The sequence below is a fragment of the Equus przewalskii genome, chromosome 26 (genome assembly GCF_037783145.1).
Source record: "Equus przewalskii isolate Varuska chromosome 26, EquPr2, whole genome shotgun sequence".
In the NCBI taxonomy this organism is placed as follows: Eukaryota; Metazoa; Chordata; class Mammalia; order Perissodactyla; family Equidae; genus Equus; species Equus przewalskii.
Window position 1 is genome coordinate 24,113,681 of NC_091856.1, and position 21,450 is coordinate 24,135,130.

Below are 21,450 nucleotides of genomic sequence, written 5' to 3' on the forward strand. Positions count from 1 at the left end.
TGTACTTCAATTCTCAACCACATTTTTCTATAATAATACATAAATTAATAACCAGTAAATAATTATAAGGAAATGGGGCAATCCCATTAGAGATTTTTTAAATCTAACCTAATCTAATTTAATCTAATCTCTTTTAAATGCACTTTAGAACAAAAGGTTACTTGTTCTTGGTCTTTTGTTTGTTTGGCTGGTTTTTAAGTGAACTGCCCGCGTTCAGGGAATAAACACTGTCGTAACCAGCTGGAGGAAATCCACACCAGGTTTAAAGACAAACCTGACTGTATCAAGGGCTTCCTACTGTTTATACCCTTTATCAAATTAAAAGTTGCAGGGGGGAGGGTATAAGAAAATTAACTATACACCTATTTTATACCTATATCTATCTACATCTATACTTTTGACCTAGTAATTACACATCTAGGAATATAGTCTAAGGAAAAAAACCCTAGACCCAGAAAAAGATTTGTGTCCAAAGATACAGATCAGGTAATTTAAAATAGTGAATAACTGAAAACAATCTATACATCCAAAAATTGCGAGGCAGTTGTTAAATTTCAGTGCATCCACAAGATGGAATAAGATGCTATAACATAACAACAACTGGGAAAAAACAGGAATCAAAACTATACATGTATTGTGGGCATGTGTTCATATACGCAAATAGAAAAGGAAAGATTCCAAAATGTTAATTAATTGTGTGTGTTTTAAAGTGACAGGATTAGGGGTAATTTCTCTATTTTCCAAGTGTAAGGTAACGGTGTGGGTTAAATAAATATTGGAGAAAAAATACTGAATTTTAATAACACAAAATATATGTGCTTTTTATTCTTTTTTCCTTTTCTGACTTACAGGCTCCTAGAGAGCAGGAATGGTACCCAGCCCCGACTCTGCAAGCCCTGCCGTTCAGAAAATGCCATGGACATGTAAGCATTTCCAGTATGTTTATGCCTTGTTTCCCATCAAAGGAAAACCACACGCACTCTCAGGGAATAGCAACCTCCCTCTTTGCCACCCCATCCTCATCCCTAGCGACCTCTCCTCCCTCAGCTCACAATTATTGAGAGAACATCATCCTTCCCACGTGGATCTTCCCATCCCATTCCGGGGGAAGACGGGGAGCTGCGCTACAAAGGACAAGCTATTCATAGGGAACATCAAATTGAAGTGCAATCTGACAAATGACTCAAATCTGAATCGGCTGGTATTAAGATCTGAGTGGGAAGAGGAAAAAGCCTCTGTTCTCCAAAGGACATAATGGGACATTTAACAGATTTTTTTCAAAGGGCAAATGAACAAACAAACTTGCCATTTACGACTCAAATGAAGTAGGTGAAGAATGAGCTGCTTATTAAAAATGCTGCCTGGGAGAAAACAACGCAAGAGACTTGTTTCTCCCTAAATGGGCTGCAGATATTCTTGGTTTCCAAAATTATCTGGAGCCCTGGAGGCTAAGATCAATAAGCTGCCCCCTCCCAAAGAGAGCAGATGGCCAGAGCACAGCATAAATACCTTTGAGCATCTCCCACTTTGAAGGCAGGAGGAGATAGCTTAAGGCTGACAAACCTTTCCCCAGAAATGATGTGGCAATGAGACCTCCATTTACCTGCTACACCAGGCTGTGTTCAAGACAACTGCAGCCAAGATGATTCTGGGGAAACCAGGTACAAAAAGGCCGTACTGGTGAGAACAGTTCAGTCTTCTGAAACAAGGCCCACACACACATGGAGCAAGCCTCTTCCTGAGGGAGAGTTAGGCCAAGGCAGGGGCTAAAGGGAGGCAACGACAAGCTCCTCCTCACTGTCACAACTTCAGGGTCTTCCTACTGTGCGGCACGGGCCAACAACAGAGAAAGTCGGAGACAACACAGCACAAAGATGAGCAGAGACTCAGAAGTCATCAGGGCGAATGAACAAGACTCCCCTCCTCCTCCCTGGGGCGGGCCAACGGAATGGGCCTCTCACCCTCAGTGAGTACACGAGCCCAGTGAACCACACACTCTTTAGTGCAGAGACACCACGATTTAACCTTTCGTGGCCCTTTCAGACTTTCAAATGCCAACAGAAGAAAATTCCCATAGTCAGGAAGCTGGACTTGTGGGCTCATGGGACACCGACTGCTTACTCCCTGTAAATGGCAGAGCACACAGGAGTTCCTGGGTATGTGTGGGAAGGAACAACCCACACCCAGTCAAATCCATAAGTCCAGATGCCACAAAGAGTGAGAAGAAGAGGCACAAAATGCAGAGGATTAATACAAAAAGTAAATGAAAAATATGTTTACTAGTTTATTTTTCAATGTTAATGAATTCATTAAGACTGCATCTATACTACCCAAATTATCTGGGTGATTTGGCAACTGTCCAGATCCTTCTGAGACCATAGCAATCATCCAGATGTGCCATCTGCAGCACAGATCCCAGAGCCAGACCTGGAGTCAACAGCATCACAGTATATCAGTGTTCATGCAGACACGACCCAAACTTGAGGAAGCCCATGGACAGACCTGCTGACCTGGGGGGCCCTCAACACCCATCCACAGCCAAGACTGGAACTTCAGTAGAGACCTCCCCAGGACAGATGCAGTCTCAAGAAATTTGGGGGGTTGTTATTTTTTGTAATTAGCACATGACAACAAGTATGTTTCTTCTTACCTCTGTTTGTTCTCTTGACTCAAGTCTGTCGCCTCCCTGGAGACCCATGGAGGAGAGATCAACAATGGTTTTCTTCAGGTGCTGGTTGTCTGCATACAGTTCCTTCACGAGCTGCAAAAGGTCACTGACCTAAGAGAGAAGAGCAGGCAGAGGATGGGCTACCCAGCAGCAGACTTCAGCCTCCCAGGCCACGGCCTGGCCACAGACCTTCCCACTGAGCAGATTTTTCAGCATCACAATTATGGAGAATCAGGAGGCCTGATCCTAGTCTTCAGGCTATCCTGGGTACAGTGGAAAAAAAACAAAACAAAACACAGGTCTACCTGTATTCTAACCCCAGAGCCACCAGTTCAAGACAAAGAGATCTGGGCAAGCTGCCTACTCTAAGCCTTCATTTCCTCATCTGTGGAATGGGTGACTGTGAGAATGGACCATGATCATTATCTCCACACCCTAACCTCCTTGGTACAGGCTAAATATGCAGTTGATGACAGCTAACACTATCTGTCTGGTACTTGAGACTCTCTCTAGAGAACAAGTCCCCAGAGACGGCAGCCTCTAAGACTGTGTCAGGGCCTTATTTTACAACATCAATCTTCTTTGTAAACCTATCTAGCAATGTCAGTAATAATAACAGCCTTCAATTATAAAGCAATTTACAGCTCCTAAAATACTCCCACAAGCTTTAGTCAATCACTCCTTACAGAAATCCTGAGGAGGTGGACGGGCTAGTACGACTACCTCCATTTTACAAGGAGGAGCTGGAGTGCCCAGTCACGCGGGACAGGGCAGAGCCAGGCCCAGAGCTGAGACCCAGGGCTCCCAGCCAGCGCACCTCCTCAAGGCATTAGCCAATGCACCCGCGAGGCCAGGAACACAAGCAGCTGAGCAGACACCACCTTCATTCCCTGCAAGTTTCAAAGCCCCATGGCCAGTAATTTTCCAAAGACTTCTTAACTGGGGTTAGCATGAGCCCCTCAAGTACAGTGGGCAACCCTACCCTCACAAAGCAGATGTCCAACACACCAAACGTGAACACAAAGTGCACCCAACCCTCAAGGACATTACAGTGGGAAGAACAAAGCATTCTGGTTCTACAAACACTCACTAAGTGCCAACTACGTGAACTACCTCCTATCCTTGACACAGCCACAGGAAGGACCAACAGCAGCTATTATCATCCCATTTTCTTCGTCTTCAGAAACTAGCAGATGCCTCAATACTCCTTGCCACTCCTCCCAAAACACTAAATATTTATAGTTCTTTCTACTTCTTCTGTACCTTGTACCTGCTGTTTTTTCTCTCTCTCTGCTGAGAAAGCCCTCCTAGACAAACTCCTATTCATCCTTCAAAACCCAATTCAGGCCTCTCTTTTGTTGAGAAGCTTCAACTGATCAAATGAGCACCTCCCAACCCCCAACAGTTAACCTCTCCTCTGCTACCCCTCTACCTTGTACGTCTGCCTATTACGGCCACCCTTGTACTCCATATTGCAATTACTTGTTTATTTCTGTCCACTCCCCCATAATGTGAATTAGTCCAAGATAGAAACTGAATCTGTCATACATACGACAATTTTACAATAAATCACCGTCTCCTCTGAGCTCACAACGTCCTATTCTTATCAATGGCTCTTAGAAACTGGAAATACCAATCTACTCTAACTACACCAATGATCAACAGATTGAAAAACCTTTCCAGTTTTAAACAAGATTTATTGATCAAACTTGGACCTTTATTCTTTCAAAAAGCATCTATTAATTCCCACTATGTGTGCCAGGTACTGGGAAATCAGAAATAAGTAAGATACAATCACTAACTTTAAGATGTTCACAGCCTAGCAGAGGATACAGACAAATACCCAGATAATCAGAGACTAGTATGAGAAGGAGATCAATGAGATTAGGCACAAGAAGAGAGACGAATGACCCAAGAAAAATGTGGCTAACTATGTGGAGGGACTGATCAAGCCTGTGTGAGGGGAGATCAAGCCTGGGCTGGGTCCTCCAGCCTGAGAAGGCGTCTATCAGACATGGGGGAGGGCCCTCCAGGTAACGTACAGAGAAGGAACAAAGACAGGCAGGGAGAGAGGGAAGAAAGGAGAGGAAAGGGGCTTTCAGAATCTCACACCTCTGATCAAGAACCCAAGAGACAACAAATAACCAACAAAGAACTGAGTTATCAGGTCGATACCTTTTTCTTAAGTTCTTCTTGAGAAAACTGCTCCACTTGAAACCGATAGGGCTCTTCGAGGCAAATACTCAGATAAGACGTTTGATCACTATAAAATGAAAACGGTTCTTCTTCTGCCAAAAAAAAAAAAAAAGTGGGAAGAGGACAAAAAGAATATCAGAAATAGATCCGTCCAAGACCAGTCCCAGTGTAACCCACCTGAGGCCATGTGAATTGGGTGGGGGCGGGGGGGGACTTCAGTATACACAGGGAGTTTTAACCTTTAGAGCAAAAGTAATTTTCCCTCTTTCTCTACATGCTGATATTTCAATGTATGGTTTTATCACGGGCTATACAGGCTTTCACTGTGGCCAATTCTGAATTAAAATTTGCACACCAAGTGTTGTGCCTGGAGACCATTCTGAGTGGCACAAGTAAATAGTGATTTCAGTTTAAATGAGGAAGTGATTCTGTTCAGGTGAGAATACAGGAGAATTAGATGTGACCCTCAAGGGTCAACCCTAAGGGAAATAAAAGTGCCTGGTGTATTTCTTACTGGCCCCGGAGCCTGCCATGGTAACGAGCACACCAAGTGCAGAATGTGCCCGCCAGATCTCAAACAAGAGAATCTGGCCACCGACCTAAGGGTCAGCTTCTTCTGCAGCACAGGTCACACTGTAATAGGGAGGGAAGTTGCAGAGGAGGGGCAGGCATTTACTGAGTGAGGCACAGCCACAAACATGATCTCATTTAACACATGTGGCTAGGAGCTGCTACACCTGATATACCAGGAAGCGCTACACTTCAGAGGAAGCTGCTCTGGCCCAAATCTGGGTACATCAACCCCCACGCCCAGCTCTGAGCCTCAGTTGCTTCATCTGTAAAATGAAGTCAATACCTATGCTACCTAATGGGATGAATGTCAGGAGCAGAGATGAGAAGTTAAGTGCCAGGTGCTGCGCCTTGTACACAGTAGGTGCTCAAGAAATGTCAAACCTACCGTTGCTATTACCAAATTTTACCATTTGTGCCAGGCAGCAGGTGAGAGATACAGAAAGGAAGGAGATTCAATCCAGACTCTAAGGGGCTCAGGTTCTAGCAAGGGAGAGGGCCAGATATTACTGCGATGAGCACAGCAATGCATGGACCACAGGCCCTCATCCTGCAGTCCTCCCTAAGTGAATCCACTTGTGGTCATGAGAGTGCTAAACAGTAACTGTTGCAACATGAACAGCAACCTCACGCTCATGTGACTGTGCCGTCCGGGCACGCTGCAGCGGGCGCTGCGGTAGGGAGAGCCCAGAAGCTTTGGGCAATGAGTGCTGTTTACTAGAGAAAGGAGACTACAAGGTTCCAAGGTTATCTGGAGCTAGAAGTATCAGATGATGCAGACCACAGGAGAGGCAGCAAGGAAGCCATCCTGCAGCAGACTCTCTGCAGGACCAATACAATTTGCTGGGCCTTTCTACTACGAAGGCTGAAGCCAGATGGATACAGATCGGGAGAGCCAACATTAACACAGTCATCACAAAAAAGGAACCCCCAGATGAAATCCTGTGGGTGCCTCTTCTCCTACGAAAGTCTCAGGACTCTTAAAGTTCAGCCAAGGTCCTCCAAGTGGAAAAACCAAAGGGAAATACATACAAGAGAGCGTGTACCTTCCCGCCTCCGAATTTCGCTGATCTGCTCCTCCAGGGTCTTTTGTAAATTCCGATATGAGAGCACATCCCGCTCCAGTTGCTTCCGCAGAGCAAAAATTTTGTTTAACTCAGCCTGCAGGTTGTTGATACTTGGTAAAACAAGACACCAGAAATTGTAAAACACATCTATTTGTACTTAAAGATGCAAAACCCAGCAAGCGTTCCTTAGATTTTTATGTCATTTGTGGTTTTTCTGGTTATAAAAGTAAATATGTTTATTACATAAAATTTAAAATATAAAAGTATAAAGAAAATAAAAATTACCATGAACCCACTATCAATTAACACATGGTAGACTGCATTTCCTCTCACTTTTTCCCTATTTTTACAATGTTGCAAGAATACTAGATGTACAATGCTAAATTTTGCATTTCTCACTTAAACATTTTCCCACATTTTTGGAAACTCTCTGCAAACATCACTTTTCGTGATTATATGATATTAAATTAGGTGCATGTCTCATCATTTACTTTAACTCATCCCCTACCAGTGGGCATTTCGATCATTTCCAAGTTTTTGCTTCAGATGCAACTAGGTAGAAATGTTTAACTCCCCAGAATGTTTCTCTAGGTGGAAAAATGTCTTGTGATAGCCTGGGTACAGAAGGGGACACTCTCCAGAGCCTGGGCATCACCTGGAACCCAGGCTTCAGAAGAGGAGACAAGGGAGGATGTCCATTGTGTCAGTCCTAAAGAGGCGGTACTGGGGCTAAGAGTGAAGGGCAGGAAGGAAGAGAAAAAAGAAAGGAAGAGTGCCCCAATAATGAGAGCGAGAGAAGGACCGAGTGAGGGCCAAGAGAACTCCACTGTGATGAGTTAGCCACTCAAATACACAGCAGAGCGGATTTTTATTTTGGGAGGGGGATGTCAAGTTCCACATGTGGGTCACCATGATACAGTGCTGAGCTACACAGAGAGCTTGCATGAAACCAGCAACTCAGAAGAGGCCATGAAAATGCACACCTCCCAGAATCTGCATTAATCTTGCAGAATACTGCCACCAGAACTTTGTCCAGTGACGGACGTGTTTTTCATGTGCGCTAATACCGTAGCCACTAGCTAAATGTGCCCATCGAGCATTTGAAATGTGGCCAACAGACTGAGCAACTGAATGCTTACTTTTAATTTAAATTTAAACAGTCACATGGCTAGTGGCCACTGAATCGGTCAGCACAGATCCTCAAGACGACTCTGGACACGGCACTGGCCAGTGATTTCAACTGATTACACTCAGCTCTCAGAGGAACAGAGACCCCAGTCAACACCTGAACAACACGTTTCCATGGACATCTCTGCACCTAAAGCTTTGTTTCACACTCAGGTTAGTTTCCTAAGACGGATTCCCAGGAGCGCAATTCCTCGGTCAAAGTACATGAACATTTTCCGAGACTACCAACACACGCTAACAAATCAGAAGGCCTGCTTCTCTAAGCACCGAGAAACACATCACTCTCCATCCAGCCTCCGACCCACAGTTCCTTAAGAGAGTCCATCGACACGTTGAAACTGTCTGTAAAAACTTACGAATATGTGCATTTTTCTAGGGAGAAGGCCCATAGCTTTCACCAGATTTTTCAAAAGGGCTCCACAGCCCTGAAATCGTTGGGAGCTATTGCTCTGAATATGTGTGCTACACACTCAAGCCCCACTTCAGCTTCAGAGATTTCTTCCAGTTCCACCCATGGAACTGCACACACAAATCAACAGATTTTGGAAGGAAAATAAAGCATTATGTCTAATCTTCTATGCTCGCTGTTTTGAAGATTGCTCATTGTGAAGCCATCTCCTTTCAAGGGAAGGGGCCCTACCAGCAACCTGTACCTAGTTCCATTTCAAGACAATCATAATGATCAATTTGTACGGCTGATGGAAAACCTTATGGAGGTGTCACAGCACAGCACTCACTTGGATGCGCTCGTGCTGCCGAGACATTTAACCAGGGGCAAAAGGAGGGTGTTTGAGTGAAGCTCCTGCAATTAGGGCTGGGAGAGCTAACTGCTTCCCTCCCGCTTCCATTTCCTGACGGGGTGAAAAGTACACAGCTGCTGCTCCTCTGTCTGTCAGTTATGTTTCCCCAACTCCAGAATCTCTGCAAGGTGTGAGGAGTTGGTGGAACAAAAGGTGCTTCACTCAGAGAGAAATGAAAGTCTTGTGCGTTCTTCCTTCTGGAATGTAGCAGGGGAAGCAGAAATGAGGAGTCAGAGAGATCCAAGCTCCAAATGGCACAGCACCCCTAACTAGCTCCCTGACCTCAGGCAAGTCCGTTAAACTGCCTGAGTCCTGATATGCTCATCTGTAAAATGGGGTTGATACCTTTCCTTCAAGATGGCTTTGAGGATTAACTGAGATGTTATATAAGAAAGAGCTCGGCATAGTGCCTAACACATACGGGTGCTCAACAAACATTATTTCCTTCCCTCACATACCCTAACAACTCCCAAACAAAAAATGGCATTTATAAGCCAAACTTGCTGATTCTCATGAGTTACAGCAGTCTAACTCCCCAGGGGACATGCAGCAATATCTGGAGACACTGTCGGTTGCCACAGCTAGGGCAGGGGAGGGTGCTACAGGCATGTACGGGTAAAAGCCAGAGACGCTGTTAAACATCCTACAACGCACAGGACAGCCCCTCACGACAAAAAATTACCTAGCCCCAAATCCCAACAGCGCCGAGGCTGAGAAACTCTGAGCTACAGGGCAGGGCATCTGTACTAGTGCCAATGCCTCAGTAAGGGCCTGGGCTCAGGAGCCAGGCAGAGCTGAGCTCTGACAATGCCTCACTGTGGAAGCCTGGGTGATACCCTTAACATCTCCGAGAGCAGATTCCCCCTTCTGTATTATGGGGACGAAGCCACTGACAGAATTCTAAGTGTTGCTGTGAGCAACACACAGTGAAGGGGAAAGGACCAGGCATAGAGTTGCCCATAACTAGCTTCCTTCCTCCCTGCCCTCCCTTTCCAGCTACAATTACAAGTCCATCAGATGACCCTAGCGTCATCCACCTTTACTGCCAGTTTCCAGAGAGCGAGCAATGCTGGAGTTACCAAAGGGGGCTCTACCTGCCTTAGCCCACAGTTCTGCCCTCTGGATATGGCCAGGCCTGAGGACTCAAAAGCCCCTACAAGCTGGGTTCATGCTTATTGGGCTACTGAGGCATACAGAAGCTTTTCACGTTGCTATTATTCTTAATAAGTGTTACCATTTATTGAGTGCTTACCATGTGCCAGCTAGAATTAGGCCTTACACATCATCATCCCGTTTCAAAACAACCCTGTGAGGTAGGTAGGTAGACAGGTAAATAGGTAGGTGGATAGGTGAGCAGGCCAATCTCAATTGTACAAACACATATGCTGAGGCCCAGTGAAAAGCGACTTACCAGAGAGCTCAGAGCTGCTGGATGGCAGAGCTGGGATGTGGACCCAGGTCTGTCTCACCCTAAACGTATTTTGACTCTGAAGATGAACAGGAAAGCTTTTAAGCATTCCTATTAGTCACGGCCCTGACCCACCTTGATCCCATCCCACATTTTTATTCATTAAGAAAGAGCCTATGAAACGCAGAGCCATCCACGATGCTGAGGAGGCTTGACAGCATCCATATCCACCCACAGGGCCGCTCAGGGCCCAGAATCAAATCTGCTTCCACCCGGAGAAAATGTGCAATTAAGCTCACTTCGCCCATTCCCCCTTGGAGTTTCCCAGCATTACTCAACCACTGCCCCCCTGCCCTCCCCCCAGCCCAGTGAAAACGACTAGCAGCTGAGGCTTCTTGAAAAAACTCACTTTCAGAGAGTGATGCCTACTCTCAGAATTTCATAAGCATGTTTTCATTTTCTCTAATCTCATTTCAGATTTAAAAATCTGAAAATTATCTCATAACTTAGAAGACTGGGGGGGTGTGGGGAGTATTCACCCACAGAACATTTCCCGAGTGCCTGCTCCACACCAGCCGCTAGGACAGGCCTTGGGAAAGGGACAAGACAGGACTCCCGCCCTGAGGGAGCTCCTGGGCCACAGCAGGATGTGGGCCGGGAGCAGACATGCACACAATGTACCAACATGTCCTGGGGATTAGCTTGGGCCTCCAGATGAATTCTCAAGGACTAGCAGGAGACAAATGAGGGTACGGAAATCCACGCAAAGGCAGAGGCAGGAGACACACGGCCCAGGGACAACGTAGACTTCACACAGCTAGAGTGAAGGGCACAGAGAGGAGCAGGGAGGCAGGATGTTTTTTAATTTTTTATTGTGGAAAATAAATAGACACATACAAAATAAGACAACCTAATGAGCGAGCCCCTCCCCATCTGCCCATCCACCGCCCCAACAATCAGGGAGCCACAGGCAATCTTGCTCCTTCAGTATCCCCGCCCACTCCCTCCATTTCTGGATGGTTTTGAAATGAACCCCAGACATCATATCCTTTCACCTGTAACTATCTCAGTGTGTAGAGAGATGATTTCTTAATATGAGAAATCCCTGAGGCCAACCCTGCACTTACAGATGAGCAAACAGAGGCCCAGAGCAGGCCACTCGCCTCTGGACACAGAGCCAGGGCTAGATCAAGACTGCGAGCCTGTAATCAGCGTTCCTCCCCGCAACTCACTGGTACCAAATAGTTTCAACAATTCCGTAAAGACACAAGTCACTCCAAGACACATAGACGTGTTTGAGTCCCGGGGTTCTGCCACTCACCACCTGAGTGACTTTGGACAAGTCACTTAACCTCTCGTAGTTTTCATGGCCTCACAGAAAATAGGGATACCAATATTATTTACCTCACAGAAGAGCTGTGAGGATCGTATGAGATAATACACATGGAAGCACTTTCTAAATCTATAATACCATACATCTATGGACAGCTAATTTTCGACAAAGGAGCCAAGAACATTCAGTGGAGAAAGGAAAGTCTCTTCAATAAATGGTGTTGGGAAAACTGGACAGCCACAGGGAAAGAATAAAGTAGACCATATCTTTCACCATACACAAAAATTAACTCAAAATGGATTAAAGACTTGAAGATAACACCTGACACCATAAAACTTCTAGAAGCAAACAAAGGCAGTATGCTCTTCAGTATCACTTAGCAGCATATTTTCAAAGACCATGTCTGACTGGGCAAGGAAACAATAGAAAAAATAAACAAATGGGACTACATCAAACTGAAAAGCTTCAGCACAGCAAAGGAAACCATCAACAAAAGAACAAGACAACCTAACAACTGGGAGAAGATATTTGCAAACAATATATCTGATAAGGGGTTAATATCTAAAATATATAAAGAACTCATACATCTCACTAAAAGAACTAACAATCCAATTTAAAAATGGGCAAAAGATCTGAACAGACATTTCTCCAAAGAAGATATACAGATGGCCAAAAGGCACACAAAAAGATGTTCAACATCACTAAATATTAGGGAAATGCAAATCAAAACTACACACCCCTCACTCCCGTCAGAAGGGTATAATTACCAAGACCAGAAACCACAAGTGTCAGAGAGGACTTGGAGAAAAGAGAACCCTCATCCACTGCTGGTGGGAGTGCAAACTGGTACAGCCACCATGGAAAACAGTATGAAGATTCCTCAAAAAGTTCAGAATAGATCTACCATATGATCCAGCTACTCCACTGCTAGGAATTTATCCAAAGAACATGAAAACACTAATGCATAAAGATACAGGCGCCCCTATGTTCATTGCAGCATTATTCACAATAGCCAAGACTTGGAAGCAACCTAGGTGCCCATCAAGGGATGAATGGATAAAGAAGATGTGGTATATATACACAATGGAATACTACTCAGCCATAAAAAAAAAAACAATGAAATCTGCCCATTTGTGACAACATGGATAGACCTTAAGGGTATTATACTAAGTCAAATAAGTCAGAGGGAGAAAGTCAAATACCATATGATCTCACTCAGAAACAGAAGGTAAAAACAACAACAAACACATACAGACAGGGATTGGATTGATGGTTAACCAGAGGGGAAGGGGGGAGGGAGGAGGGAGAAAGGGATGATTAGGCACATGTATGTGATGATGGATGTTAATTAGTCTCCAGGTGGTGAACATGATGTAACCTACACAGGAATCAAAATATAATGATGTACACCTGAAATTTATATAGTGTTATAAACCAGTTACCACAATTAAAAAAGAAAAAATAAATCTATAACAAAGTATTACAAAAATCTGAGTAATTATTATATTTTTATCCTAAGTTCATTGCCAAACATCAGACAATTTTTGATAGAAAATAGGTATACCTGATTTAAATAAGGCAGTCACCACGCGAGCACTTGAAGCTTCCTAAGCAAACTGAGAGGCCTGTGCTGCCTCACAGACTACCAGCATTTATTCAAAACATGCGTGTGTGAGCAGGTGAGCACTCATGTGTGCGTGATGTCCAAACAGCCCTTACCTGTCTGAGTCCTGCAGAGATTTTACCAGATGGGTATAGATGTCCTGCTCTTTCTTTAAGACCTGAATCAGCTCTTCATACTCTAATTGTTGCTTTTCCTGGAAATGACAATGGGCATCTGACATTAAGGGAAGAATTTTAAAAGAGCACATCCTTACATTATGCAAACTTATGTGGCTAATTCTTAAATCCAAACAAGGGTGATCTCCTGTGCCAGGCTCCGGGGCAGGCCACAGTCAGAGAGCACCACCTGCAGGAGGCGTGGGGAATGGCTGCCCATCACTCACCTGGGCAGGAAGCTGAGCTGTGCTTTCCACACTGAAGAGCTGCTGTAAAGGAATCATCACCGTTACCCGGCTTTGCCCATCGCGATATCGCCACGTCTCAGAGCCGCTGATCATCATTTTCACAACGCTACAAAGAATGCCTTTCCACACTTGTTCTTGCTCCAAAAAAAGGAAATTCATAAACCAAAACCTGACAAGTATTAGGGACGAGGGACTTACATTAAAACAGAAGTCAAGGGAGTCACTTTAAAGGCATCCTGAACAGCGTGATGACAGAGAGATCGGAGGTGGAGCTCTGCCACTTATTAGCTATGTGACCTTAGGTAACTAGCTCAACAAACCTCTGTGAGGTTCAGTCTCCTCATTTATGAAATGGGGACGTAATTTCGTGAATTAGCATTCACAAATGTGCAACTTTTAAGTTCAGATTTTGGCTCTGCCACTTAGCAGTTCTGGGACCTCCGGAAGTTACTTACTGGAGCCTTCTTATGCCTACCTGTAAAATGGTGGACAATCATTACCAATTCACGGAGTTAGAGCAGATGAGAGTTAAACTGTGTGCTGTAGGGAACCAGGGATCCTGGGAGAAATGGCCAATTCAGTATTGGGGCAAGGAAAATCAAGGGTAATACAAGACATGTCTACAGCCTTTTCTCATGCTAGAAAATGAGGCAGTGCTTAAATAATGATGGAGTGTTGTCAAAAGCACAGAGGAGCCAGTTTAAAAGGCCAAATCTGGGACAACCTGAGCATCAAAATAAATAACAATAGTAACAGATTATACACTACTGAATAAAATAGGAATTCATGAGTCCATACTGACATGAATAAATGGGAAGACTGGGCTTTTCTTTATAGTAAAACAACAACTAATAAATGTAGAAGGAATGATGGAACCAGAAATATCACCATTTGCCAACCATCATGGTAATAAATGATTCAGCCAAGAAACATAAAAGGATGCTAAACCTAGTGGGTGGAAGTTCGAAGAAGATCAGGATATTGACACAGACTCAAACACTTTCCCCCAAATACTTATTAATTACAAAGGAAAAAAGAGTAACTATATATTCAAGATACCTGGCAGACCCCCATCTTCATAAAGTTATCAAAGTCAGCATAGCCAGTAACAGACAAATCTAAACCACGTACCGTTGGATAGGACACAATGAAGGAACACAGCATCACTCTTGTGATATTCCTGCCAAAGATGCCTAACCTGAACCCAATCATCAAGAAACATCAGAGACACAAACTGAAGTCCATTCTACAATATAACTGGCCTGGACACTTCAAAAGTATCAAGGCCACGAGAGTCCAGGAAAGACTGAGGAACCGTTCCAGACTGAAGACTGAAGAACCAAGACTATTAAATGCAACACGTGATCCTGAATTGGATCCTTTTGCTACAAAGGGTGCTACGGGACCACTGGTGAAAGAGGAATGGGTCTGAGGATTAGACGGCAGTGGTGATCTCTGCTAATTCCCTGGCTGTGCCGTGTTCTACAGGAGAATGTCCCTGCTTACAGGAAATACACACTAAATGATTCAGAGGTGACAGGGCTTCACATGGACAACTTACTCACAGATGGCTCAAGAAAAGTAAAATCCTGTATCCTGTCATTTGTCTATAAATGTGAAATTATTTCAAAATAATTAGAAAATGCTAACAAAAATAAAGTTACTGTGTGCCAAACACATAGCACAGTGCCTAGCATGAACCAGATTGCTCTTAAATGTTGGGGGCAGGAACTCAGTTAATGGGAAGACCACAGCTGCAAGCAGCCCCTGTATTTCCCACTGACTCAGGCTGTCTCCTAAAGTTCACACACTACCTAGGACAGGGGTTCCTAATCTGACTAAAATTCAGGGGCTGCATGAATATGAACAGGGGGAAAAGTTCTATCTTTATTTCCACTGAGCGCTAACTGAAATTTAGCTTTCCTTTCTACTACGAATTGAAGGAACCCTGCCCTTGCTACAAAGCATAGTAGTATTAGTGTTTTCCTGTGCCTTTGCCATCAAAAGAAATGGTTACTTGGTATACAGTGCACGTATCTCAAAATATTTATTCTTATCACTACTTCAAAACTACAGCAGTCGCTATCCTCACCACTAGATCCTGCTATTTAATGCATTAATAAAGAAGCACAATTTCTAGAGCATATTTTTTAATATTTTGATAACTGAATTTCAAAGTAATTGGTTTCCTGTATAATCCTATGCATATATTTTATGCATTTCAGTATTTTTCCAGGGATGAGGTCCTTGGCTTCAGTAGGTTCCCAAAAGGATGCAGGGGGCAAAAAATGGTTCTGAACCCCTGATCTAGGGAAATGATGCTAGGCTTCTAACCCTGAACAAAACTAGGCAAAGGCACCATCAACCAATTAAGGGTTTTAAACATGAAACCACCTGTTTGGTTATGATAAGCTAGTCACCCAGACTGCTAGAAACATCAGGCCCTTTTGTAAACCATGCCACATGTCACTGTCACAAAGAGCTCCCAGATGCCTTTTGTGCATAGGAACAGTGTTACGTGTGGTTCTCTCAGCTCCCACCTGTACACACCAGTGTTACATGGGACTCTCCCAGCTCCCACCTCTATGGACAGAGGGCCCCAGGGAAGAGACTAGGGGAGAATTCAACAGGATATCAAGACAAAGAGGCTAGCAAGTCCTCAGTATGTCAGCCACTGTGCTAAGTGCTTCCCAAGCATTTTCTCATCTAATCCTCACACCAACCCAGTGAGCTCAGGTGTCAGCATGGAGTAAACACTTGATAAATGTCAGCCGTAACTATTATTCCTGTGCTCCAGTGCTGTGCTAGGTACTTGACATAGATCATCTCTACCTACAACAACCCAGGGAGGTCCATTAATCTTCCCATTTTTCAGATGAAGAAACTGATTCTCTGAGAGGAGAGGTAACTTGTTTGAGTCCATTTGGCTAATAAGTGGCAGTCACAAGTTATGCTTTGGTAAGTAACTTCAAAGCCAACTAAGAAGGGCTAGGAAAAAGATAAACATAGACTTCTGGTGGAGTAGACACCAGGTGTGGAATGAATGCGCCCAGTGAAACAAGTCTGGACCTGGGGACCCTGTACCTTAACTGGCTCGCTCTGGGCCAGGCTTTAAGCCCTAGAGGATGACCCATGCGATGTCAGGGCCTGGATGCCCGGCTCAGTTCCCCTCTCTTCTTCTTTCCGGCAGCTATTCCAAAGCTTCACCAGGTTATGCAGGTCACTGTTCTCCTCAGCCCCGACTCTCCACCTGCCAGCTGACCACAACTGCCCTTTCCTTCCAACTCTGGGGAATGGGGAAACCCCACCCTGAGCTCCAGGGAGAAATCCTCCCTCCTCTTTGGACACCACTTTCCCTCGGTCACCCCCCTCCACTGACACACTCCAGAGCACCTCATAGGATCTGCTCAGGCCAAACTCTCACCTGGAAGCCTTCGCTGACTGAAAGAAATGCCCTCTTCCAGCCCCCCCAGCATCACAGGCCCCCTGCACCCGAGAGCTAGCATCCTAACCACCTGTCCGTGGGTCTGAGGGCTCCTTGTGGGCAGCAGCATCCTGAGCCAAGCACAGTGCCTGGCACAGATCAAATGCCACCACAAATACTTGCTGAGCTGATGATTAAATAAGCAAGAGGGAACATAGGGACGGATATGAATCTTAAGAGCAGAGATTCCTGTGGATATTTTGCATAATGGAAGTCAGAGTGAGTCAACGTCTTCCTAGAAGCAAATTGCTCACCCATGTTAAATAAATGAACTCTTTGGAGCCATTTGGGTCCCATTTCATCAATCACCTATTCCCCTGCGTTGAATCATGCCCCATTAGAGTGAAGTCATTTGGCTCCCTCAGCAGAGCTGACAAACCAGTGGGTCTCCTCAGCACAAAGGCAGAAGGCCAGGCTGCCCAGAGAGGAGTAAGGAGAAGCACCAGTTCAGCAGGAGCAACCACCCCCGCCACCCTCCACCCTGCCCCTCCAACAAGAAACATCCCAGACGGGAGCCCGCTCATCCCAGGGAAGACTTATGACCGCCACACTTCTACTGCGTGTCCAACGCTGCAGTACGCTCTCCACAACCTCGGAAGGACCACCCAGCTCACCACCATTCCCCTGCCTCATCTGAGACCTGGCCAGTCCCTGGAAGACCCCTCCCTCCTCTGTGAGCCAGCATCTGGGCCCACACTAAGCCAGTACGATTCTCCTGGAATTCAGAGATTTAAACTGAGACACCAGAAGTCTAGGAGCTGTTGGATATGAGAGAGAGTGCTAGAGTCTACAACTTCTGCTGTCCATGGCACTGCCACGGTTTCACCAGCCCCAAGGCACAGCTACTCAGCTCTCCCTTGGCATCTCTGAGACTCCGCTATGTTCCCAATAAATATTCCCTTTCATTGTTGTTGCTTTGCTCAAACTACTCACTGTTGGATTCTATAGCTTGCAACCAAAAGAACCTTAAAGAAAGTCAAATACCATATGATCTCACTCATAAATAGAAGGTAAAAACAATAACAAACAATCACATAGAGACAGAGATCAGATTGGTGGTTACCAGAGGGGAAGGGGGGAAGGAGGAGGGTCAAAGGGGAAGCACATGTGTGTGGTGATGGATTGTAACTAGTCTTTGGGTGGTGAACATGATGCAATTTACACGGAAATCACAATGTAATGATGTACACCTGAAATTTATGTAATGTTATAAACCAATGTTACCGCAATAAAAAAAAAAGAACCTTAACTAATACACTTACATTATTTCTAATCCTCTCAGGAGGGAAGGCATGTAATTCCTCATTTTACAGATCAGGAAGTTGAGTTTCAGAGAGATTAAGTGACTTGCCCAAGGTCACAGAGGTAAGAAGTAGCAGAACTGACATTTCAACACCAAAGCTGGGGCCTTTTCTACTCTACCATAGTTTCCTTAATGACTTGAAGGAAACACATGTAATGTGAAAGCCACAATCTCAAGAGGCAGCAGATACGTAAGGAGAAAGCTTAATCGCTCACTCCTTGGTAATCACAGCAATTTAGTGGCCTGGTAGATAAATGGTGTCTATTTCAGTAGCTATGTCACAACTCTGCAACAAAGACATTTATTTCAATACTCGAGAAATTCAGCAGCAATGTCCCAACCATGTCAACAGCCAAGCTATAAATCTCTAGCTGCAGCAAGTTAAATATGGTCAGTGTGTTTTACTCTCTGTTCTTCAATTCCCTGATCATCCAGCATTAATTCTCAGGATCACACAATGAGGAGAAGGAAAACAGACTGGCCAGTCAATGGAGACATCATCATAGCCTCGGGTCCTTTGTAGGAATGGGCAAAGGATAAACCCTACATCAACACAAAATGGCCAGGGGCATAGCAGAAGAAACCTACATTTGAACTACAATCTGAAAAGTATACCTTTCTCAAGGGGTCTCAAGAGGGGAAAACTGTAGGCTGCAACAGTTGGGATTTCTTTAAACTGACACCTAGAAATTTACAATTGCTAAATGCTAATTTATAATTCTTTACCCACAATTTTCAACTAGTCTTGCAGAGCAGAATCAAAACCTTTGCTAAAATACTTGGATACTGTGCAAAGTAATTTACACATCTCCAGGATCTAAACATAACTAAAAATGAAATAATTTTATATTTGGGGCTCTGTGAAGTACAGACGTTGCCCAGTGCAAAAAAACTAAAAAGGAAGTGGTGCAGATGAGCAAACCGGTGAGATTAAATTTTAAAATACTCAGCCTGTTTAATAAATTCATAAACATTCTGTTCAACATTTAGACACTTTTTACATGACTAAAACATGAATAAAAAAATACAGTTTAACAAAGTGTATTCAAGTTCATGAAGATGTGTCCATCTAAAACACCTGATAGGCCGCTACTGGTTTCAAAACAGGCTGTGCCTTATTACAGCTTAGTGTGCATCCTAACACCCCACAAAATTTGGTCAAAGTCAAGCAACTATACGCAAGTTAGACTCATAAAATATTAGCCCTCTGAGATTTTGCTAGTGGACTTGCCCAAGGTCACTCAAGTGAAGCAACAGAGCCAGGAGAGAAATCCAGGCCTCCAGACTTCTAGCCCCGCCCAAGGGCTCCACTGTCCATGCAGACACTCTGATTCAAAAGCAGCAGCAAAATGCAAAACCACAATGGTCAGAGTCAAGAGCGAGCTCCCAGCATTCAGGCAATGATGCCCTCTCAGCCGGGGCTGATATGCAATGGCAGGCACTGGTCGCTATAACACGGAAATACGTCTACACTCCTCCAAGATCCAGTAACTACAGGGTTGGTGCCTGGCACAAGAGCTGGCCTCCAGGACCCCACTCCAGCTCTAGCCCCGGAGTCTGTTCTGATGACCGTGCCCGTGTTGCACCAGTTGTAAATTATTTTGAGAATCACCCTTCACAAAACCACAAGTCATGATCAGAGCCATTCATCAGAGAACTAATTTGTGTAAGAGTTCTCTGTCTTCTGAATGTATGAACTTAATTAAAGCCAGGTTTAAGAAAAAAACAACTTGGACTACAGTGAACTTTCCTTTCCCATATGTGGCTGCCTAGTTGCAATATATGCGAGCTGGGGGGGTCAAAACAATCTACATGCATCTTCCACAATCCAATACAATCATTTATTCACTCAACAGATTAGCAGGTACTGGGCTAGGCGCTGGGATTCAGACATGAATGCCAGTTCCTACCCAAGGTGACTTCCCATGGTGCACAGGAGCTCGAGAGAGGGGAAGCAGAAAGGTGGAGCCTACAGTGTCAACACAAGGAGTAAGCGCTTTGATGGATGGGCGTGCAAAGTGCTGTGCATCAGAGAGAACAGGAGACGTCACCACTGAGCAGGGTCAGGGAAGGTGCCACAGAGAAGGTGACACTAGAGTAGCACCTTTAGGGATGTTCAGGAGTCACTGGGTAAACAAGGAGGAAAAAGGCATTCCAAGCAGATGGAACGGCATGTGCAAAGGCACAGAGAGATACAAACATAGCATTTTCAGGAACCTGCAACAAGTTAGCTGTTGTTAGAGATGACGGGGAACGAAAGAAAATGAGGATGGGAGATACTTGGGGACAGATCAGGAAGGGCCTGCTGTGCCATTTTTTTGTGTGCATTTGAACAGAAAAACTTTCTTAACACTTGAGATTACAGAGTTCTGGAGAGGTGAACTCTGGGAGAGCAAATATGAGGCTCATCTTTTAAGGAGCTGTGATTTCTCAGTTTCAAATGCAAACACAAATGCAGACCAAGAACCCCTCCTCCTACCTGCTGTAAGCTCCGCCACCAGTAAGCAGGCACTGGAGGATCTCGAGATCAAAGGAGTTATCGAACATGTATCAGAGGAGAATATGAATTCGCATCTGAACGTCCAATTTCAGTGAAGCTCACCTCAGAGAAGATGATTTTGCTGCCTGGTGACTGCCGAGAAGAGCACTTTTCCGTTACCAATTCTTCACTCATGAACTCAAGATCCTCCGCAGTCATTAAGTAACCCTTCTGCTGTGTCGCTTCCAAGTCTTTCTCATTGAATTTCTAAGGAAACCAAACAAATCACAAGGAAGTTTTCATCAAGACACTGATATTAAGAGATTGTCCCAAACTCTTTATGGGAGATATTTTCTTTTTTCTCCACAACACTCATGTGCTCTAAATAATTTCTAGCCTCCCAAAATATTAGGCAATTACAAAACTGTCATGCAGCTCCATTTGTGTTATTACACCAGCAGAAGAGCAGCACGCCGACACGGCTTAGGCAAGGATGGTGCCAGCCGTTACAAGCCTTCAGGCATCTCACCACCGTGACGGTCTCCCGGAGGGTATGGAGGACAAAGCCCAGGCTCCGGCCCCATGGGACCGGGTTCCAATCCTGGGTCCCCTTTGGCCAAGGTGTGATTGCTAGATCTGTTTCCTATCCTATGGGGTTACTGTGGTGATTAGCGGGGTTCTGGATTGCAATCCAACAAAGTCTAGTGTCTCTTGAAAGACTACAAATTTAACAAAACTTGAACCGTCCATACCAGGAAGAAAAAGGCGAGACTGCAAATATTGCTCTCGCCTCTGGTCATATAGGAAAGGCTCGGTCATGATGATGCACAATACTGTCCCCTCACTGACCCCTTCAGAAGATGTGACATCCAACAACACACAGGGCTGGTTTTTGGCCAAGTTCAAACATGGAATCTATTCCTAACT

The 21,450-nt window shown here is 44.7% G+C and overlaps 1 protein-coding gene across 11 annotated transcripts in view; it reads right to left on the bottom strand.

The window, feature by feature from the left end:
* The window catches only part of CDK5RAP2 (CDK5 regulatory subunit associated protein 2), a 172,439-nt gene that overhangs the window by 73,226 nt on the left and 77,763 nt on the right, over positions 1–21,450 (bottom strand). For all 11 annotated transcript variants that reach the window (XM_070596221.1, XM_070596222.1, XM_070596219.1 and 8 more), the window contains 5 exons: positions 20,647–20,790; positions 12,950–13,047; positions 6,481–6,611; positions 4,844–4,956; positions 2,651–2,779 (listed from right to left, as the gene is read on the bottom strand). In XM_070596221.1, coding sequence (XP_070452322.1) covers positions 2,651–2,779; positions 4,844–4,956; positions 6,481–6,611; positions 12,950–13,047; positions 20,647–20,790 — 615 coding nt within the window. The remainder of the gene's footprint in view (positions 1–2,650; positions 2,780–4,843; positions 4,957–6,480; positions 6,612–12,949; positions 13,048–20,646; positions 20,791–21,450) is intronic.